This window comes from Harpia harpyja, chromosome 4 (genome assembly GCF_026419915.1).
Source record: "Harpia harpyja isolate bHarHar1 chromosome 4, bHarHar1 primary haplotype, whole genome shotgun sequence".
NCBI lineage: Eukaryota > Metazoa > Chordata > Aves > Accipitriformes > Accipitridae > Harpia > Harpia harpyja.
This window is the reverse complement of record NC_068943.1, coordinates 47,815,184-47,837,013: the sequence shown is the minus strand read 5'-3', so window position 1 is coordinate 47,837,013 and position 21,830 is coordinate 47,815,184. Positions and strand designations below refer to the sequence as shown.

Genomic DNA, 21,830 nt, shown 5'->3' with positions numbered 1-21,830 from the left:
TTAAAAAAAAAAAAAAAGTCTTTATGAGGATGATAAAATGTTGGCAGCTTTGATAGCTTGTGAGAAATTTTGGATAAATACTTCATGATCTTTCTCTTAAATCCCAGAGAGCCCCATGAATTCTTCTTGCAAGAGCATTTTATTTTTTCAAAAAGTATGTACCAAAACAAACCTAAGATGAGTTGGGACACTGCACTTCGTTTCTGCTTGACAATCTCCAGACTCAACATTTTCTCTTTTCCTTTGCAGGCTGTATATATGTTCTATGCTTTGGCAATTGTCTGCGATGACTTCTTTGTCCCTTCGTTGGAAAAGATTTGTGAAGTAAGTATTAGAAGATGTTACTTAAACTTGTGTGCTGCTTTAGCAGCAGTTCTCCTTGAGAGCCTCAGAACATGATGACAGTGTATTTACTATTGTCTTAGAATGTTCCCCGTGCTTCTTGTTTAGTTGCTCAACACTGCATGTGTGCGTTGGCTCAGCTTTGTGTTCTCACTCGCAGGAGATGGGCTGGGAGTCTGCTGGTGGGTAAACTTGGCTGACACTCCCTCTTAAAGCTAGCAGTCGCCTCTCAAATAACAATTCCTATATATGCATCATACCACTTCTTAAAAATGGAGGCAATTTATAACATAGTGAAAAACACGTTCTCTAGAGCAGTGATTCCCAAACTCAGCCCCACACTGCAGGCTCCCCAGCAGTGCTAGCTGCATCGTGGGTTTCCAGGTAATAAGCCCGGCAGAGCTTGTTAGCTTGTCCTGTGCTCTGCTGCTCACTGCTGACGTGCTCCTGCCTCTCTGGCTGAAGAAACCCTGCCCTTGAGGTAGGATCCAGCTGTTGGAGACTGAGAGAGGGTTGGGACGTTGTTCGTTGCCCGTGTAGGCCTTTTATTTCTTGACTTTTGCATGGGAATATTGATCCACGGGGTGTTTCTGAGTTTCATATATCATTAACTTAAAACTTAGAAACCTCCCAAGTGTCAGGCTGGGAAAGAAAAAACACCCAAGAGAGTTCAGATGTGTTGGTATTTTAAAACAAAACAAAACAAAGAACACCCAGGGGAGGGAGAGATGCCAGGCTCTCGGCCAGCTGACTGAGAGCTGGGTCCTGCCCTTGCGTGTGGTCGTGGGACCGGGGGGCTGTGCTTTCCTCCTGCTGTCCAGCTGGTGAGGACCTGCACGCTGCTGCTGCGTTCATGCTGGGGCTTAGTGGCTCCCAGTGCAGCCACTGACACGGAGTGCTGCCTAGCCAGAGCAGGACTGCCCTGAGTAGACCCATGCCAGAGCTGGGTTTGGCTGCTCGGACTTCAGTTAGAAATGAAGTCTTGGTTTAGGATCAGGACGCTGCAGATGTGCAGCATGCTTGCTTCCTGGGGCCTTTTGACTTTGCTTGTGCAGTGCCCAGTGCAAGAGTTCACAGGCTGACGGCTCTCCAGGTGCTCTGACTGTTCACGCTGTGATAGTTGCTGTTGCCTCATGTTTGTGTGTCTTTGCAGATGTCGCTTCAAAAACACTAGGCCTTATCCTTAGCTGATATAAATTAAAACCTCTGGTGTTTGACCCCAGTAGAAATCATGGATCTTGTACCTTGCCTTCAAAGTCATGAGTTTCATACCTTGCGTTGTGTTGGTATTAGTTGTAAAGCAGCAGGGACAGCTAGGTCAGCTGTAAATAAGCTCTTGAACACTTCCAGCAATTGCAAGGGACTCTGTCCCTCTTTTGCTAAGCTTGGCATGCTGACATTTTGGAAGACAAGGAGTACATTTTAGCCTAAATCAACTTGGACAGCTACAGGGTGAACACAGACCATGCGCCTGAAGAGACTGGGAGCCCTCTCCAATGTCAGTCTTGGGCAATGAAATCTGCATGTAGAAAATATGGTTTGGTCTTGCCAGTTAGACATCTCTGTCAGCTGGAGGAGACGCCTGCCGATCTGCTTGGCAGTAAGTGTTGCTCATTAGGGCGTGGGCTGTGCCTGGCCCTGGGAGGAGGTGTGGGAGACAGAAGGAGAATTTGTGCTGATAGCTCTGATGGAAGTTGTCTCTAAACTAATCTGATATTTGTAGTTCAGCACCCTGCCATACAAGTTTTTTTTGCATCATAAAAAAAAAAAAGTCCCCAGGAAATCCCACCATTCTGGTGCATAAGTATTCAGATACCTGGAGGGCGACAACACAAGGCAGGAACTTATGTCCTGCAAAATTGCTGCACTCTCTAGGGCTGAATCTAGGCAAAGCCACTGTGAGATTCAGGGGGAGGGAATGGAGAAGTTGATGTGGAAGTGGGGGTGGGAGACGCTGGAGATGTAGACATGCTGAGTTATTTAACCTCCTCTCTCCCAAGCAAGGGAACCCTGCTGGGAAACGTGGGTCTAGGAGGCCAGCTCAGGTCACTGTAGATGGATGAAACCTGAGCTGAGTAAGTAGTGTCTAGGATAGGCTTCTATTTTGGGGTGCTGTCGATATGCCTAAGGGCAGGCCTGCCACCCAGAGGGACACAGGTGGAGCCCAGGAGATTGAGGGAGATTATTATTTCTCTTGACTGAGCACTCGTTAAATCCCATCTATGAGTGTATTTTGATTAGTGGCCTTGCTTATGGCACAGACGTCTGATCTGGGTCTGCGGAGTGCTAGCTCCTGTTACAGCTCTGCCATGGACTCTCTGAGTGACCTTGGACAAGCTCCATCGCTTCTCCACACCTCTGTTTCCTGCAGTGGTCAGTAGAAATGTTGTTCCTTGACTGTATTTACAAATCATGATAGGAAACACCATGCATGGTGTTAATGATTTCTAACTCGACTGGTGGTAAACTTACTTATCGTAAATGAGAAGCTCAGGCACTGGAGAAGACCCTCTCCTTTTACTGTCATTAGCTTTCCATAGGTGCAGGATCTGTGCATCACTCCACCTGCCCCAGAAGGCTGTTTATAGAGGTACAAGTGTCAGAATTATAGTGCCATTTGTTCTTCTGACAAATTCTCAGATGTGTTTGGGTTTGTACAGACATCTGATGTCTAAAAACCAAACACCTTCCCCATGTGACTTTAACATAGAAGGCTACTAGAAGGCTACTTTCACTTGACCAGATCTTCACTTTTTGGTTATTTGTTGTCTTCTCAATGGTACGTAAGAACTCCTCATGTGCGTTAACGGTTCTGAACCATTGTGTTACCCAACACCACCAATAAAATAAGGTGATAATAACAAGTTTTATTCAGTTGTGTGTGAAAGGGGAAACTTAGCGATAGAATACTAGATCTAGCATACTTGTATTAAGAAGTTGCTGTCCAGAAGAAAGATACTGTGTTATTAGAGGTTATCAAAATGAGTCATATAAATGGATCAGAATTTTACTATTTCTGTTGCTCCTACTTGATTCTCTCCCAAGAAAGGTTTTTCTCACCCAATAAGTGACCTTTGGGGGCATTCAAGTCCTTTCATCTATGTATTTTATGCATAATTAAACAGTTCTGTAATTACATGGTAGCAAAAGAAATGTGCATTCCTGTTTCCTGATCCAACTACTTTTGATTTTATCAGTCCAGAATGGCTTGTCTTTAAAGCGTCCAGCTTTTCGTGGTTTGTCCTTGATGTTAGCACTCAAGAATGCATGGGAAAAGGCTCGGGTCACTTCACAAAGGCCTCTGCAGCCTTTGGTATTATCCACTCTTGCCTGTTTCTCTAGGAAAGGGAAGGTTTTATTGTTGCCCGATGACAGCAGATTCTACCACCATTGCTCACACCAACCAGTACTCTCCCCCCATAAAGAGCCTGTGAAATGAGTAGGCTGACTGGGAGAGCCAGGGCTGCTTCGTGAGGGAGAAGACCACCTGAGTCCTCCTCCATCACCTGATAAGACCTGTGATGTTTTCAAGGGTGTTCACTTGTTTGCTAGCTCACAAAAAATAATCAAAAGAGAGGGAGGGGGAAGAGAGCGCCTTGCAGGAGCTCACATCGAAGAGGTTGTACTGGGTATGGCAGTACATGTAACATGCTTAGCATGCAAACAACCATAAATGGTAATGACTTGTTGCTGACCTAAGATCTACCATCAGTAATCTGACTACCACCTACTGTTGTTTCCAGCACAAAAGAATTCAGACCTCCTGCCTGAAGGCTTTTTTGGTCTTGGAGATCAACCAATAGTTATTTTACAGTTGCTCACAGTTTAGATGCACCAATTCTAAAATAAATGCCCTTTTTCTGGCTTAGCTTCATCTAGTTTGGAAAGCAGTTGTTGAGTTAAACCAACAAGGCACTTGCGCTCCCAAATGTGTGTGTTGAGATGAGAATTTGTTCCACGACACTTGCTATGGTAGACATTCACATTCTGTCTTAGTTCAGCTGTACTTACAATAAAACCCTGATTTTCATTTGTTTTCTAAACCGGCTGGTACTTCTATTAGCCCAGCTACTCTCTGGTTTTGGCGTTTGAGAGTGTTTACATGATGCAACTAATGTCATACATCAATTGCAAACATTTGTCAGCAAATACAGGAGAATACATTTTTGCCTCCTATATAGTGCGCTGTATTTTCTGCTCTATTGTATTAACTTAATCATGATATGCATTGCAGTAAATTATCTAGGAACTGTCCTCAAGGGAACCTACTGTAGCTTTAAATTAAACCATCCCCATAGAAAGTCAGCACAGCTGGTTTACTGGGCTGATGGTCTTTTCTTTCAAAAGACACCATCAAGTTGCAGACTGTTGTAGAATGACTGTCTCTATATTTCCATAGAGAATCCTGCAGAAGGAACTGGCCTTTGGGGATCTACTTCTGGTCCTATGAACTTCTTCTATAATGGTTTTAATCCTACTTAAAATTGTTTTTCATAAAGCTGTGTTTACTCAGGTTCTACAAGCTTTTACAGCAGTGCAGCAATGCCATGGTCTCCCACTTAAGAAGCATTCCCAGTGAGGTCACATCTTTTCCTTTTTCCTTGTCCCCATAACATATGTACAAAATTTTTTGTTATATGCGCACAGTCAGTGGATAGAGTTACTTTCTCTTACAGGCCTAGAATATCCTTTGTGGCATCTTTAATCCAGATAAGGTTAGTGGGATGATTTCTGCAGTCTTGTCTCTGTGCAAATGTACTTTGGTAACGATAAAGTTGCAGAGAAACCCTGCACTGACAGAGGGAAGAGGGGGAGGAAGGCTTCCTCTGTCCTGCCAGGCTGGGTGTGCTGCTTCAAACAGCTGGTTCTGCTAGGGAAATGTCCCCACCATCCTCAGCTGTCTTCCCCTTGCTTGTACAATGGCAGCCGCTGACTCACACGCCTGCGAGCAAGCCAGCTTTGTGTAGTAACAGCTCAGCAGTTTATGGCCGTATGGCAGGGGTTGGCTTCTTTTAGCTACTCATTAAACCGTGGAAGGTGCCAGCAAGGCATGTGGTCTTTAACAGCCTTGTCATATTTGCTGAACAGAGACTTGTGCAGATGGAGCAGTGGGAATGCTGAAAACGTAAAGGAAGTAATTAACCAAGTAAATCTTTGGAAACGGCATGTGCCGATGAAGTTTTCATAGAGTAGCAGGTCCTTTCCCTTACAGAAACTGCCATTTTAGATAGTCCCTGGGCACTGCTAGGGGAAGGCTGTAGGAGGTAAGTATCTTTGATGGTGAGCCAAGTGAAAGGGGGTGAGGAGAGGTTACATGTCCAAGGCTGAAGCAATACCAGAGAAGGTGGCTGGGGGTGAATCAAGCCTGAGCTCCAGCCCTACCTTTTACAGGCCAAAGTAGATGAGGTAGCTGTGTATTGTCAGGGTCATGGAGGAGACAGAGAGTCGTGACTGGTGAAACTGCCTCGCTGTTGTCCAGAGTACTGGTCTTTCTCTACTCTGTAAAGGGTATCACAGCCACAACCTGCCCTTTCTACAAGGAGATGCTAACTTAAGTAGCCAATGCCCGTGATGACTTTTTCCCCTATAGTTAAACTTTATTAACATAAAACTTTATACATATCTGCAGTTTCCCACTCTTGGTGGACAGTTTAATGTTTCTAGTTGAATTCCTTTAGCCTCTCAGTGTTGTAATCAATGACTCTGATGTGTTTTTCTGCAGCGCTTGCATCTTAGCGAAGATGTGGCTGGGGCAACTTTCATGGCAGCGGGAAGCTCTGCTCCTGAGTTGTTTACATCTGTCATAGGTAACTAACCTGCTGCTGCTTCTTGAAACCTCCACATTTCCCTGGCTGTTTTTTGGAGTTGAAATGGGATTGCTAAGCGCCTGTAACATTCGTTATAATACCTGGCCCTTCCCTCATGGGCGCACACAGAACTAATCGTGGGGAATCCTCGCTAGATGAAATGGCTCTGAAAAAGTGCCTTTATCCCACAGTAGGGCTGCCTTGGAAGTGGTTTGATCTGACCCTGTCAAACCAGGGCCAGTAGGCAGTTCACCTTAACTGTCCATTAATCTACCTTGCTGTAGCACAGCCAAACTGCACAGCGCTGAGCTCTGCATGTGCAGCCTTCTCCTCTCCTGTCCGCCCTCCTACACTATCTGCCACACCGTCTCCAGGACGTAGCGTGAAATGATGCACCTCCAGCCTCCTGGTTTGGTACCCAGATGAACTCTTTGTGTCCTCAGCTGCAGGTTCTCTGCCATCACCTCCACTCTGGTTAGTCTTCTAACACCACTTCCCTCTGGGAAAGCCAGAGTGGGGAGGAGAAGAGGGTTTGAAATGCTTTCTCACAGCAACAAGTTGGTTAGAGCATCACGCTACCAAAGCAACTGTCTGCTTATGGGAAGTGTGATCAAGGGTTCAGCAGTCCTTAAGCGTGCAAAACCCAGAAAACTCATGTAGTCCTTCAATAGCCTTGAGCTAAGAGGGGACTGCAGTCAGCTGTTATAAAATGATGCTGTACGTATGCTACCTGACGCAAGAGGAAATTGTTCTTGCAGTTTTACTCATCCGCATCTCTATTGGTAGGTGATCATCAGAGCAGTGCTTGGGAGGTTAAGGTGGGCTCTCCATCACTGAGGAGAATTATTCTCAGCTTAGATACTTTCTCTAGAAGATACTTCTATTTCAGTCACAGCTATCAGATGCAGAGCACAAATTAATTCACGCAAAGCTGCATACTCTGCAGAGAGGTCTGATTACACAAGCAAAGCCTTAAAATGTAGGAACTTAAATTGGACCAAGCTGGGGTTGTATTCCAGTTAAGTATAGTGCAGTAGCAGGGTGAAAATAGAACCAGATTCCTTCAGGCAGCTTAGAGAAGCCCTAACGGTCAGATCATTATCTTGCTGTGATATAATCCACCAGATACTGAGTGTCACTTGGCGGGTGACTGCTTCTGTGTAACATGTTTCTGAGAAAAGGATAAAGTGGAAAAAAAATACCTGAACTACACTGGCTGGATAAGTACTGTTGGAGCCTTAAAAGCAAGCGGTGAATTTAAACAGACTGACAGCTAGCAGGAGATGGAGTGTTATTTTTAGGCTCACTTCCTAAGGAAAGAATTTTGTGCAGTACCATGATGCATGTATCTGTCAGTTCGTCTCCCTCACCATTAACCTCATTGACCAATTTTAACCAAATTTGACAGAAGAGCTCTGAAAGGAGCTTGTAACGTAGCCCCATAACTCATCCTGAGAGGCATCATTCAGCTTGGAAGCAGCTAGTGGCCAGGCAGCTCTGACTCAGCTCCAGCTCAAGCTTCTACTTGCCTGTTGAAGCTGGTAGGGATGGAGATACGCAGAAGAGCAGAGTACCAGTGAGGGGATGTGTTATGGGAGATAGTTTCCTGCAGATTTGTGTCCGACCAGCTGCTCCCACAGAGCTTACTGTCTTTTATCATGTGTATTGCCATAATGTCGGATCGCAAGACCAGGAGGTTGGTGACTTAGACATGTCTAAGGTATTTGGTTTTCATTAGACAATCTATCGAGGTCCCCTCAGAAAGCAAGTTCTGCCATCTTTATTCACCCTAGTACCTTTCTCTGCAAGTTGCCCTATTAAGTATGAGAAAAAGTGGCAGAACGGGTACATGTCTTTAGATTCATTAATGGGGCGTGAGGTCTGCAATTTTTTGTGGAAAAATTCTGCTCTTTCTAATTTACACAGCTTGCCTTGAACTTGTTTTTCAGGTGTTTTTATCACAAAAGGAGACGTAGGCGTTGGAACCATCGTAGGCTCGGCTGTATTTAACATTCTCTGTATTATTGGCGTGTGTGGGCTTTTTGCAGGACAGGTAAGAGCATTTAATGATTCCTAACAGTTCTTGCTTCATCCTGTGCCTTGGCTGTACTGTGAAATCAGCTGCCAGGTTCACAACCTTGCCACAGATTTCTCTGGCTTTGTTCTTTTTAATAGGGCCCTATGCTATTCCTCTTGCATTTTTGAAATGAAAAGTAGAACAGCAAATGTCAACTCAAGCTGTCCAAGATACATGTGTGGTCAAGAGAATACAAGTTAGTTATTTAACACCTCCTCTTGGTATCTATTGAAGAATGCGTGGTGACGTTTGTATCTGGTTCTTTAGACCAGAGGAGCCAGGATGTCTGTGCCTCTGGCTGGTAAAAATGCACATCGGTGAGCCAGACAAGATGCCTCTGAAGGAACAGTGACACTTCTGGAGCATCACAAAAGATGCTGCCTTTGTGCAAGGTGGTTTCAGATATATGTGCTGAGCTGGCACAACGTTGTTGGTGACCGGCATGACTTATGAAGTTGTATGAGAAAGATACAGTCTTTGCTAGTAGTTTATCTCATTATTTATATCCAGAATCACAGAATGGTTTATGTGGAAAGGGACCTCTGGAGGTCTCTGATCCAAAGCCCTCACCACCCTGACCCCCCCAACTCAAAGCAGGGCTGATTTTGAAGTTGGATCAGGGCCTTGTCCAGCCAGGTTTTGAATACTTACAAGGATGCCCCAAGTTTTTTCCTCACTAGCAATAAGGCTGTCCGTTCCTAGTATGATTTCTGACTGTTTTCCAGCATGTCAAACTGCTTATGACAACACAAGCTATTCATCTGAAATTAAAGTAATTAAGTTGTGAGATCTGAGCTGCTGTCTGAATTGCAGACATGATTGACTGTATAATTAAATATCTGAATCTGCATTCACCTTAACACTTGCCAACATGGCCAGTATTTTTACAGTCTCATAAAATGTTCTTTGAAATGTTACTGTGCAGACTTTATTTGTGAAGAGGAGAAGCAGGATAACATCAATAGGGCAATAGGATAACTAGCTCCAGAAGAAGAACGTAAGAGAAGGGGCCTGTATAACTTGGTCAGTATGAGAAAGCATGCAGAGAGATTGGGCTTTCCTGGGAAAGTCTGTAATCCAATTTTATTTGCGTTAGGAGTGAACTTTTTCAGGATGAAGATGAACATTTTCACTATGGGGAAGCTTCAGGAAAAGCCCACAGTGGTAATTTTAGCCACGTAAGCTCCCTTGATTTGCATGGGAACATGCAGCTGGAAGCTACACATGCTCAACATGTTAGTGGTTCTACTGTAACTCTTACTATGAAAGCCCAACTGATTCAGGCCGATTTGTAATGACCAAAGCTTTCCCAGGGCATGCAGCTGTGTTCCCCAGAGGTGTTCTCCTGTAATCAGTAGCACTTTTTGCTCAGGTTGCTTTTTTCAAGTATATTAAGACAATTAACTGTTTAACACAGTGGCAAAGGAGCTAATTCTTCTGATTTTTACTCTCCGTGGTATTGATTGCATGCATCAAACCTGCTAAAAAAATTAGGTACAAATCACAGCTTTCAGTGGAGAAGGCTTGCTAGAGTTTGGGGGTTGACGGAGAATGTCAGTCTTCTCAGGAGACCATTTACAAGTAGGAGATGTTTGTTTCTGAAGGCTATAACACAGCTGAAATGCTCTTGTAAATGCCTTCGGCCTTCCGGGTGTGGTAGCTTTCAGAAGTTCAAAGGGGGGATTGTCTGCTGTAAGTCATCCTAAGCGTGGTCTGCGAGTCTCTTTCAAGCCAAGAATTGAGATTTTTACTGATTTGTCCCAACTTTGTTTTCCCTGACTCTGCTAGTGATTTGCATGTGGTTTCATCAAGTCACTTAACCTCTGCTGCAGTTTAACCCACAGTCTGGATGAGAATTGGAATGATTGACATCACTGCGTGGAATCATGATTTAAATGAGCAAATAAGAAACCTCAGTTTAAATCGTTCCAAAATTCTAGATAAAACTCTGCTTTGATTTGTGCTTTTCATTTTTTCCCACTCCCAGCCCTTCACCAAAAAGTCATTCACTTTTACTGATGTGATTCATCTTTTTGTTTTGTGCTTCTATTAATAGGAATTTGGTTTTATTAGCAATAATGTCTCTATAGATGCACTAACATAGGTGCTAAATTTGGTTGGCGGTTGGGTTTTAATTCTGCTGGGGACCTGGATCTCAGTTTTGAGTTGCCTTGTAATGGGCTGGGTGAGCCTGGAGGCAGGCCGTTGGTCCAAGCTGCTTGCTGTGGTCCAGCTCAGTTAGAGCAGGATTTTCCTCTTCTGAGCTCAGACCTGCGGAGTCAGCAGCTGGAGTCCTCTGATTTTCAGATGAGACCAGTGAGTCAATGGGCAGGGATTTACAAGCCAAACTTTGTTGTCTTGTGAGCCTCCCCTGAGGCTGCTCAGGACACAGACCTGTTTTCTGGGACTCCAGCCCTGGAAAGCGATGTTCAGGCATCTCGGTTCGAGGCTGGAAGGCTTTTGGGTTTGTCAGATGGCAGGAGAGAAGCAGATAATTAAGTCCACACCTGTGGCAGTTTCAACCTGGTGATGCTCATGTGGCCTTCGTGTTCATCAAAACACATCATTAAATGCTCTGGTGTTGGGAAGTGGCTGCTGCAAATTGCCAGGGTGGACAAGAAGGATTGATGCTCTGTTCCCCCTCTGTCTTACATGTGGGATGCCTCTGGCAGGGGAGGGACAATTTCAAGACAATCACACTGCTGATTTCCACAAGGGGAATTGTGGAGGGGGCAGACGTAACCTCACCATTGCTTTCCTGCAGCACCTGCCAGCAGTAGCAGCAGTGTTCAGTGGGAGCTTTTATGCATTGATGAGGGCGATTTGCAGCTGCAGTTGTGGAAGGTAGCAAGTTGGGATCCCGCTAGCTGGTCAGTACCTGACAGCACAAGCTGCTGTTCGGATGCTGTGTTGCTCGGAGATACCGGCAGTCCAGGAGGTGGACGGAGAGCAGCACGGGCAGCAGTGCTCAGTAAGCCGTAACTCTGTGGCAGGGCTGCTTCGTCCTCTCCTGGGGTGCTCAGCTCAGAGCTGGGGGAGGAAATGTCTCTGTGCTGGAGACTGTGGGGCAGCTGCCAGGTGGCACGAGTGCTTGGGAGTGCTGTATTGCCTGCGGGTTGGGAAACCCAGAACTAAAACCTGCAGGGGAGTTCTGCAGCATTTCCATAAGGCCTCTTTATTTTTGCAGAACTGTTTGGTATCATAAGAAAGCCTTTTTTTGTTTGGTTTTTTTTGACTGGTAAAAGGTTGAATTAAAAAATACTGGCCAGCTCTCTCCAGGATATGTTTTATTTTTAAATTAGGTTGTAGTATGTATGTGCTATGTTGGATGTATTATTCTTTGGCTTAAGAAAATACTGGGTTTGGCTACATGCACCTTGTTTGAAAAAAGAAGCAAACCCACAGCCCCAAGAAGCTGGTATGCATTGACTTGAACACCAACTCTAATTGATTATTTTTCTAAGCCTTTAATAGTTAGTAAGTGCACACTTCTCAGAATAAATCAGAATAGACATCCCACTGCTGGAACTGGAGAAGGAAAGTATGATGCCCGCACCTTTATGTGACACTACACACCTAAAAAGTGCGCTAAAAGAGCATTGTTAGGGTTGAAAGTCAAACACTGAAAAGTTAGAAAATAGCAGCGCTAAGCTTCCTTGTGCAACCTTAATTTGCCCCCCTGGTGTGTATGCATTATTATACAGTCTTTAATTACAGGATCCCATGCTGGTTTCTCCACAGGGTCCCTGCCTCCTGCTCACTTAATGAGCAGCTATTCATTATTTTGTTTTCCCTTCATTGTTCAGTGTGTGCCCTTTTGCCTTATTTACCAGGCTCTATTCAAGTCCTGTTCCAGAGGCAGAATTATTAATTTCCTCTTGAACTTCTGCCGATCTCATTGCTATTGTATCTGAGCAGCTGATGAACAAATAATTAATCTTCTCCAAACCTCTGTGAGATGAAGGGATGTTTTAAAGATGGAGAAACGAAGCACAGAGAGATTAAATACAAAAGAATAACTTGTCATTTTAGGTGCCAATTAGAGCTGGCACGGGCCTGTTTTTCCCCTGAACATACAGCAACCTGTGTCATGTTCTGTGTTCAGAGGGCAGCTCCTTCTGGCTCCAGATGCTGCTCCCACTGCTCCTGCTGCTCCACCTCAGTATTACACAAGGGTTTCCTTGCTGGGCTGACCTTGGTTTAAGTGGCCATCTCAACGTCCATACAGCGCAGCTCTCCCTGGGAGCATTCAGCTGCTTTAGCCATATCAGCCGCTTCTCCTAGGTCCCAGCTCAGAAGGTTCCACCTTCTGCAAGGGGACACACAAAACACCTCGGTTGTCACGAGCCCTGGCTTCATCCCTAGGACTGTTCTTGACTTGAATTAAGCAAGTGACTTAACTGCTTCACCTCCTAACATTTAGTGCTTGCTTTTGCTAGCATGATGATGTTCCTTCTAAGCACCCAGATGCTCCAGGTTTCTTTCCATTCGATCTGTCTCTCCCCCCTGCCCCATATTTCATGGGGCTTGAGGGAAAAGCTTTCTCCAGACAGATTTTCCCCCCAGATCACAGATCCACCCCGTAGCTTTCTCTCAAGCATTCAACTTTCCCCCAGTCCCACAGTGGTCTAGATCCCTTCTGCTCTCCCTGCTCCTCTGCTCTCTGGCGTCTCGACCTGATGACTCCTGGCTAACTTTATCCATGCCAGGGAGGCACCTTTGGAGGTACAGGAGCCTGCTCTAGAGCCAGGGCAATTGCATTTTCCACTGTTTTCATCTCCTCCGCCAGCTGCAGACTTGGTGTACCCCCCGGGCAGTTCACGCTGGACTGCTTGTGACACATCTGCCCTTACTCTGCCCGCAGGTGGAGAACTCCACCACCCCTGCTTTGTAATCCCAGCAGAGACGCAGCCACAATGAGAGGCTTCCTTCTGGACACATCTCTGAAGTCATTAAAAGGCCTGTAGCACAGCTCCCTTACCCAGCACGGCAAGTCTAAATCGGGAAGCCCCACTGTGCCCACGTGCTCTCCTTACACTGCACGCCTAGTAGGTCTCAGGCTACGCTGCATCTTGATTTGACACACTCCTACGGTGGTTGTCACCTCTGCCGTTGGCGTAGGAGGCTTCCCCATCCATGCTCAGAGCGAGCTGGAAATTGGTATCAAGAGCCATGGAGATCTTGGCCACCCTGGCTGCAGGCACCCACCCAGGTTTCACTGGTCCGCAGCTGAGCCCTGCTTGTCTCTTGCCCTGGCTCACGTGGGAAGATGCTGCTGGGAGCTGGTGCTGTGTGAAGGGGAAAAGTGCTTAATGCTTAGCAGTCAGTCTGAAGTAGCTTGGGAGCAGGCTGCCAGAAGCCCTCAAGCAAGGCAGTAATTAGAAAAGCTTCCACTTCGTTTCTTTATTTATGTATTTAATTTTGAAATTTTAAGGAATTTATCACCTTGGTAGCTAGAGCCCCAGTCCTGCAAGCAATTGCAGCCAACTCATTTCTGCAGACTGAGCTGCTTGCAGGATGGGTGTCCAGAAGCCACACAACTTGTTTATACCGTCCGCTGTTACACTTCGCTTCAGGGTTTCCAAATAACTGTGGTAGTGTTGTAATGCTCCTGAAGAGCTGCTCTCATGCTGAAATCCAATTGATGTAGATGAAAATCAGCTTTAATATATCCTTGTGCTCTTTTTTTTCTTTGTGGCCCAGCCAGAAAGGACAAAGTTGGGCTGGAAAATGGATTGGTTTGAATAATGTCAACAGACTGGGGAGATTAACCATGTGGCTGTCGTGCGCCAGCCCAGAGTTGAAGTTGTGCGTGTTACAATCTCTAGGGAAGGATTAACAAATGCAAGCAAGCAAAATTGCTTTAAAGAACCATAAAGACATTTCTGTTAGTGTTAAGTAATATAAACCCCATGTCTCCCTTGTTTGTTTTTAAACAGTGCGGAAAATTTGAAAAAGTTTCAAATCCAGTATAAGTCAGAGACACCTCTACCCATCAGACCCTTAAGAGTTGGTGGGCTTCTTACTAATTTCAAAACCAAGGTGGTTCTAGATTGTATAAGGAATATTTGTGCCATGGTTTGTTACTGAAAAGTAGAAATGTGTGTGTCAGTAGCCTGAAAGTGACTTGATTTTCTCTTCCAATTAGTGTTGATGACACTTTGAGGATCACCAGTGAGGATTCTGGACTGGAGGGATTTTTTTTTTTTTTATTTCTGTCACTTCTCACTGATATGAGCAACGAAATCACCCGAGGTCTTTATCCTTGGCCTAGGAGGACCAATTTTCAAAAAGTGACATTCGTTGCAGGCTGCCTGTGTTTTTGATGGCCAAACCAAAACCACCTGTAAAGGCTGGATTTTCTAAACTAGCATCCACACTCTGAAAATCAGATCTCTTTTTAAAATATCTTAAATGGGGCCTCTGGAAGCTGAAGAACTCAACCTCTGATGCATTTTGAAATCTCTGACCAAGGCATATTTAGAGAGATAGATAAAGCTTACCTTTGTGAATGGCTGAGTGCAGCCCACTTGGCTGTGGCAGTGAGCCTTAGAAGCTTCTTTCTTCTTGCATCCTCTTGCAATATTCTGCTGATGTCTTACACGCACACACACACCGAGGAAGATTTGCCTTATTTCAGCTATGCAGTGGGTGCATTTTTTAAGCTGTAGTTGGTTTTAATATATGCAAATATATTAAGAATTGTCGTCGTTCCCCAAACGCTGATGTAGTACAGTTTGGATGTGTCTGTAGCTGTTTCCTCAGCTGTCCGTACACCCGTGGCACTAATGCATATTCTTTCAATTGTACAGCTAAGTCACATAACGCAAACATCATTTATTTAGCTGCTGTGTTTGCTTTGCTTTCTACTGGCAAAGAGAGAGTACGAGAAAGTAAAGAGAATGCTGCAAGAGATGAAACGTTAGCAGATGCAGCCCTTCAAACAGAAGTTCAGCAACGTTTTACGGGGATGCATGCTAGGTAGCAGGGAAAAGGTACAGGCATGGAGTCTGCTGTCTGCATTGTGATGGATCGTATTAGGCTTTTTACATGGTAGCAAACCAACTGTGTATGGCGAGATTGACCTTAGCCCAGGGTCCCCTCCAAGCCTCAGTCGCTCTGTTGTGCCTTCTCTCACTCTCATGTTTGTGCTTCACAAATTCTTCGCTCCTCCCACTGCCCTCTTGTCATCCTTGGTGGCAAGGATGTGGGATTCTTGGAAGCAGTCAATGCTTGCTTAATTCAGCTCTCATTCACAAGCCAGCACAAGCAGAGTTTGTTCAGTTTTGAAAATTGCCCCATCCAGATTCTTTTCTTTTTTGCAGCTCTGCTGCTTTCCCCTGCATGTCATCCAGTCCTCCTCTGTCCTCATGCAGCCCTAAACTGCAGCCTTTTGCGGCGTTGCAGAAGAGGATGAAGGATGAGAAGAGGTTAGTGAAAAGTGCTTAAGTGAAAGCAGTATAACCATGAGTTGCAAGTCACTCCAGCATTAGACAGTAATTTTTAATCTGCATAGCTTGATTTGTTAATAACCATTTAACTGCTGTGTTTTTCTCTTGAGTTCTAGTTTCTCTGTTTCACCTTTCTCCAGAACAAGACAGGCTGCTCTGGGTGGAGCAGTGGACAATGAATGCTGGGTTGTGCCAGAGACGTTCTTGTATTTTTAGAGGTTCTTCCAGTTATTTCTTCTGTCAAGGGGTCTAGTTGGTGGCCAGGTGTCATTCCTCAATATACTGGAGTAAAAAAGGACTACCTTGACTGTCTGACCTGCCGCCTTCTGCTCCAGTGGTATTCTTTTACCTGAGGAAATAAACTAAATTCAGAAGGCTCATCTCTGTCCAAGTCGTGGTAAACCCTTGTGTAAGCTAAGGATGCCTCTCAGAATCATCAGCTGACGTGCATTCAGTTTTATCTCAGCGTGAAAATATACCTAAGTAATAGGTATTGCGAATAGTGAAGAGCTGAGAGAAGGAAACTGAACAGAGATTTAATAACCAGGTAGAACATTGTTTATTGAAGAGACTGGGACTTTTGTAATCTATTTTTAACCTAGTTCTGTCATACAGTTAGCTTGCATGCGTCTTAATCTTTTAAGCTTTAATTTCACTGACAACAAGTAATTCAGACTGGAGTCGTTACTGACCTTTGGCTTTATGATTGCATTCATGAGCTTTTTTTTTTTCTTCTCCTGGATTGTGGAGGAGTTTTGGGAGGGGAGAGGTGGAATATTGACTTTTTTTCTTCGTTGGTGTGTGACCATCAGTGGAAAACATGTAAAACTGTGGAGGAGTAGTTTAAGGAGAACTTAATGCCAACTGTTGGGACTGTACACTGCTCTTGTAGTCCAGGGCACAATGTTTTTTGTGCTGGCAACATTTTATAGTGACTGTGGGCCTGCTTTTTTACTGATAGAACTGCGTTGCAGACTTGAAAGCAAGAAAGGGACAGAGTAAAAAGCCAGACAGGGATCCAGCACTGAGACTTCCACTGAAGACAGAAATTGTTGTAGAAGTCAAGGCTGTGGTCCTGATGGAAACATAGAGCTGCTGGCATGGCCATGTGTACATGAAACCCCAAGTATCAGAAGAACAGAGAGAGGATGCTGGCAGCATCGTTCCCACTGTCCTGCAGAAAGTCAGGCAGTCAGTAAGCAGTTTAGATTGCAGACAGGGCAGAAAGATGTCAATGGAGTTGCAGGACAGAGAGGCATCAGTTAGTATAGAGATGCTGCCCAAGGGTCCTAAAGGCTGAATGGCTGCAGCCTTTCTGTATGCCCTAGTCCTTGCACACCCCCAGAATAAAGAGGATGCTCGCAGCTGCACGGCCAGCAGCAGAAGTTACCTGCTGCCTTGGCTCTCTTCCCTGCTGCTGTCTGGGCAGGGAGCTGAACGGGCTCCTCTGCCTCTTGCATTCTTCTTTGTGTTTTATCAGAGCAATCGTGGAGGATGTTCACCCAATGTAAAAGCAGCAGAGTGCTCCTTTTCTCTGGTGTTTTCCTGCTGGGATGTTTGGCACTGGCAGACAACAGAGCAACTCTGAGTGATAAAGCAAATCAGATTCCTTTCCAGCTCCCCCTTTAACCCAAGCGGTGTTTTCTTGGGAACTGGGGACTTGTGGAGTTAAGCAAATTTGTAGCCATTGTGTGAGCAAACATGGTTTGTGTTAACCGTGCAGTCTGTTTGTTAACCCGAAAACACTAAAGGTAACTTTGTCCTGTTCTCTGTGAGCGTCATGCTTTGTCTCCACAATGCTGCTACATAGCATCAACCTGTGTGTGGTGAATAAGCTCTGTCAGAGGTACCTGTTACACCATAACCCTTTTGGTCTCCTTTTGGAGAGGTCTGACCAGCTCTACAAGCATTTTGTCATTCCCAGAGTAACTTTATTTCCCAGAACTAGGCCAGCAGCATGCATGAAATCACTATTCCTGCACTGGGTGCCAGTTTAGCAAAGTGACAAATAAATGCTTAGCTTGAAGCAGGGCTGCTTGCATCACTTCTGTCTGGTAGGGCATGCAAGCCTAGATTTTGTGGTGTCAGGGGCCTGGCATCAGCATCTAAGTTGAACCAGAAGCCACACAGTGAGGTCAGTGAGATTGGACCTACTGATGATTATTTTTTTTTCCTCCTCTTAAGGTCCTTGTTGCTGTTGTGATAGCACCTAGTAGTCTCAGTTGTGGATCAAAACTCCACAGTACTGTGTGTTATGCAAATACAGAGCTAGAACATAGCTGTTGAGTCTGGAAACTGGTGATCAGAGTGTACAACAGGAGACAAGAGGACAGACCGAGCAGGCAGATGGGAAAGCACAAGGATGCTGTGGTGGAGCAGCAAGGCAGCTGCTTAACACGTAATGAGTGATTTATGGGCTGTGTGGGCGCACGAAGGGTTTAGCATTGGTGAGGTGTTTATTGGAAGCTCCTCTCAGGCCCAGGGACAACTTGATGGTACTCACAGAAGACCGTCTTTTGCTTCAGGAAGATGTGATGGGGACTGGTGCAATGGGCGGATCGGGTGCCAGGATTGCTGTCTGGATGGCGAATGATCCAGGACTGGTCTGGCCGTCATAGAAGTTGCTGTGATTTTTTTTGTATTAGCATTTCAAAACCTTCTTCACAGAATTACATTCAATACTAGGATACAAATAGGGGAGGCAATCAGAAGAGTTGAAAATGGATTCCTATCAGCATCAAAACGAGTCTAGTTCCTAATCACCACTAAACACCTTCACTGTTTGAGGTCAAGTTTTCTCTGTCAAAATTCACACACAGATCAATAGTGTGGACTTAACCATTGGTAGGATTTTTTTCTTAAACCATTTGTAGTGTAAAAGCAAGGGAAATCATAAAAAGTTATGTCTGACAAGGACTGGCCAGTCTGAGGAGACTGGGAAATGTTTACCCTGTGGACACCTTCCTGTACCATGTCTACAGCTGTTGAATTCTGCTGCAAATCCTGCACAGCATCGCCTGCAGTCCAGGAGACATCTGCAAATGCAGGTCTTCAGGGTCCTGCTGCCTTGGCTCTGTGGGAATCTGAGCTAAAAAGGCAGGCTGATCTGAATAACTCATGGACGATTATGACTACCAATTGAGCAGGGAAATATTTTTGGCTTTGTCCTGAGGTTTGGAGAGTGTCCACTGTTTCCATTCTGAGAATGTCACAGAGACAGATTGCTGCCGCACTAATGAAAATATCAAGAGCTGCTTAGAAAAGCAAATATTCTTGGGGAAATAATGAGAATAAATTGAGTTCGTCTGCAGTGTATGAACTGGGAGCCGGAGTGATGGTTGAACTCTGCAGAGAATGGCTAACCAGCAGTAAAATTAGGGGGCTGGTAATTGGAAGGAAGCCTTTGTCCCAGTGAGTCCATTAGATCAGAGCTGCTCAGCAGTTACTGGCTTAGAGAGGCATATTTTAAGGCCTGGATTTTTTTTAGCCTGACCTGTGCTCATATTTTATGTTTCACTTCAGTCAGGAGGGGTGTTTAGTCTTGGTCAAAGCCCTAAGCAAGCCCGAATGCTACATTGCAGGACCCTGGTGTCTTTGTCAGGAGGTACTCAGTAAAGATTATGGTCAGGGGACTGAGCTGGATACTCGTAGTGTCCCGGGATGTTGGGACAGCTGTGACCCCAGTATGTTGACAGCAGGGAGACATCACCATGGGGTACAGAAGGCAGCATCTCCGTCTGCTCCCTAGCATTTGGTCCAGGACATCCTACTGTGCTGTTAGTCCCAGCACAGGAGCCTTCGGCTGATGTTGACTGCCTGGTGGCTTTCCAGGAAGGCTGCACAGGCAGCAGTGGCTTTTCATGCAGGAATCTGTCTAAAATTTCAGCGGTTGCAGAGTGGTTCAGCATGCTAGGAGGTGACATGGTATCAGGGACCCCGCTGTGCTGTCATGAGATAATCCCTTCTGCATTTGCCTGGCAGTTTGGCAGCCAGTCTCGCCTATCCTTCACCTGTGCAGTGGGGCTGTCCCAGCTGGAGCAGGAGGCTGCTCCAGCCACCGTGGAGAACTGTCCCTTTTCTGTGGTTTCTCATACCTCTGCAGCTCTCTAACCCAAGCTCCTCGCGAAATATCCAGAGGTGTTTGGACCTTGCTCTCACCGATGTTTCTGTTCCCTCCAGGGACCGTAATGTGGGAATAAGCATGATTGACTCACAGGTTCATGTCTGAGTCTGGCAGATGATCACTGGGGGAGCAGCAAGGGGGAAAAGTATACCCTGTGATCTCTGCTGTATTTGATTTGCAGCTAATGATTATTAGCTTCCAAGTGACTGATTTGTTCATTGCAGGTAGGATGTAATAATACCTAAAACAAGGGAAGTTTTGTGAAAATTAACTTGGAGGTCCCGATGGTCAGGTAGCTCCTCTCTTTGTAAACACTGCTGGAAGACGGCAGTAATTATCTTAAGAAATTCCTTCCTGCCTTATATCTTCATTACAATTGCTATAGGACTGATACCCTTAACAGTGAGAGAAAGTGGGTGCAGAATATTAAACATGCAGTTGCTATTTCCCACCTTCTGTTTGGTCACGACCTTTCAAACAGCACAAAGTCTGCAGCTTCTGAATTACAGACATCACCTTTAGCACTCTGTTTGCTGTTTTTCCTGGCAGCTGAACACTGCCAGGTGCTGCGGGCTGCCTTGCGACAGGGAGTACCTGCCTCCACCCTGCCTGCATCCTTGAGGGGCTGCCTCTGGAGCCAGCAGAAACACTGCTGTCCCTTCTGGCAGGATTTGTCTTCTTCAGTGACAGGAAGGATTGTGACCCCAGTTTGTAGGACATTTTACTAAGCAGGTGAGGCAGATTTGTTTGAGATGAAATGACCTCAGAGAAGGTGTGAAATGCATTGGAAGAGTATCCCCAAAAAGCCAATAGTGTGGAAGGATGTGACCAGAAGTCTGGTGAAAGTCATAGATGGATCTACAGCCTGATTTAATATAGAGATGAATACAAATAAGGCAGCGTCACTTTCTCACATTAATATATGATGCTTCATTGATACCATGACCGGTGAGGATGAACAGGCAGGTGGCAGGATCCTTGTAATTACCTGAGCTGAGCAAGGAATTCTTAAAATAATAACAGCAAAGTTAAAAGGCAGAGCCTGTGTCTTGTCAAGGGAGACTGAGAAGCCCTGAGAGATCAGTCCCTGTCAGGGCTGTCCCACAGAGTGAGGCCCTTGACAGATTCACCAAAGGCAGTCAGGGGTATTCGGCTTCTCAGAAGTCAGGATTTCCCAAGCTGCTGTCAAGACAAGCGGAAAGAATTTGGCTTTCCTTGCTTTTCCGTACAGATTGACAGATGACGGAGCAGCACAAAATCTGAGGGGTCTTTTTAACTTTTGTGGTTTGAGCTACTGTCTTATGAGGGGTGTTTCAGCTGGCTGCATTGGTCATGGGAAAGGAGAGGGTCCCTCAAGGTGTGGACTGTCCAGAGCAGTCCACTATGGCCACCAGCCTAGTGATTCATCTGGCTCACAGCCTGCTTGCAAGCTGTCCCTGGAACTGTGAGCTGACCTCAGGGTCAACCACTGACTCTAGGCTTGGACCAGTTTCCAAAGGCTCAGACACTTGCCTGCCATCATCCGACATGTGGGAGCAGCTCATCAGCTGCACATATATCCGCACACAGATGCACACAAGGCCTAAGGAGTGGGACCAGGAGTGAGCCATAGTGTATCATGGTGCTCTGCTTGCACTGGAGGAAGCTTGGTGGCGTATCTGGTGAGGGAGGTTGGGCACTGTTGGTGTTCACCCTCTGTGATTTGTATGTGCCCAGGAAGATGCCAAAGCTCTGTTGCAGGAGAGCTCTGTGTGAGAGAGGCACCATCTCTGTGGTGGACAGCAGCCCTGGCTAGTTGGTGCCAGTCTTTGTAACGATGTAAGGGCTTCAAGGAACTGCCCCAGAGGTTTTATTCATATTCCAGAAAAGTGCTATGATTTTTAAGTGCCACCATTTGTAGGAACTGTAAGAATCCCTTTATTTCTGTCTCGTTCACATACATATCTCCTTAACTGCTATGACTTTTCAGATTTGAATGAACCTTACACTATATTTAACCAAATAAGAGGCAGTGGAACCTATTAAATTTT

The 21,830-nt window shown here is 45.5% G+C and overlaps 1 protein-coding gene across 3 annotated transcripts in view; it reads left to right on the top strand.

The window, feature by feature from the left end:
- The window catches only part of SLC24A3 (solute carrier family 24 member 3), a 186,766-nt gene that overhangs the window by 125,307 nt on the left and 39,629 nt on the right, over positions 1-21,830 (top strand). For all 3 annotated transcript variants that reach the window (XM_052783853.1, XM_052783852.1, XM_052783851.1), the window contains exons 4-6: positions 250-324; positions 6,065-6,149; positions 8,099-8,202. In XM_052783853.1, coding sequence (XP_052639813.1) covers positions 250-324; positions 6,065-6,149; positions 8,099-8,202 — 264 coding nt within the window. The remainder of the gene's footprint in view (positions 1-249; positions 325-6,064; positions 6,150-8,098; positions 8,203-21,830) is intronic.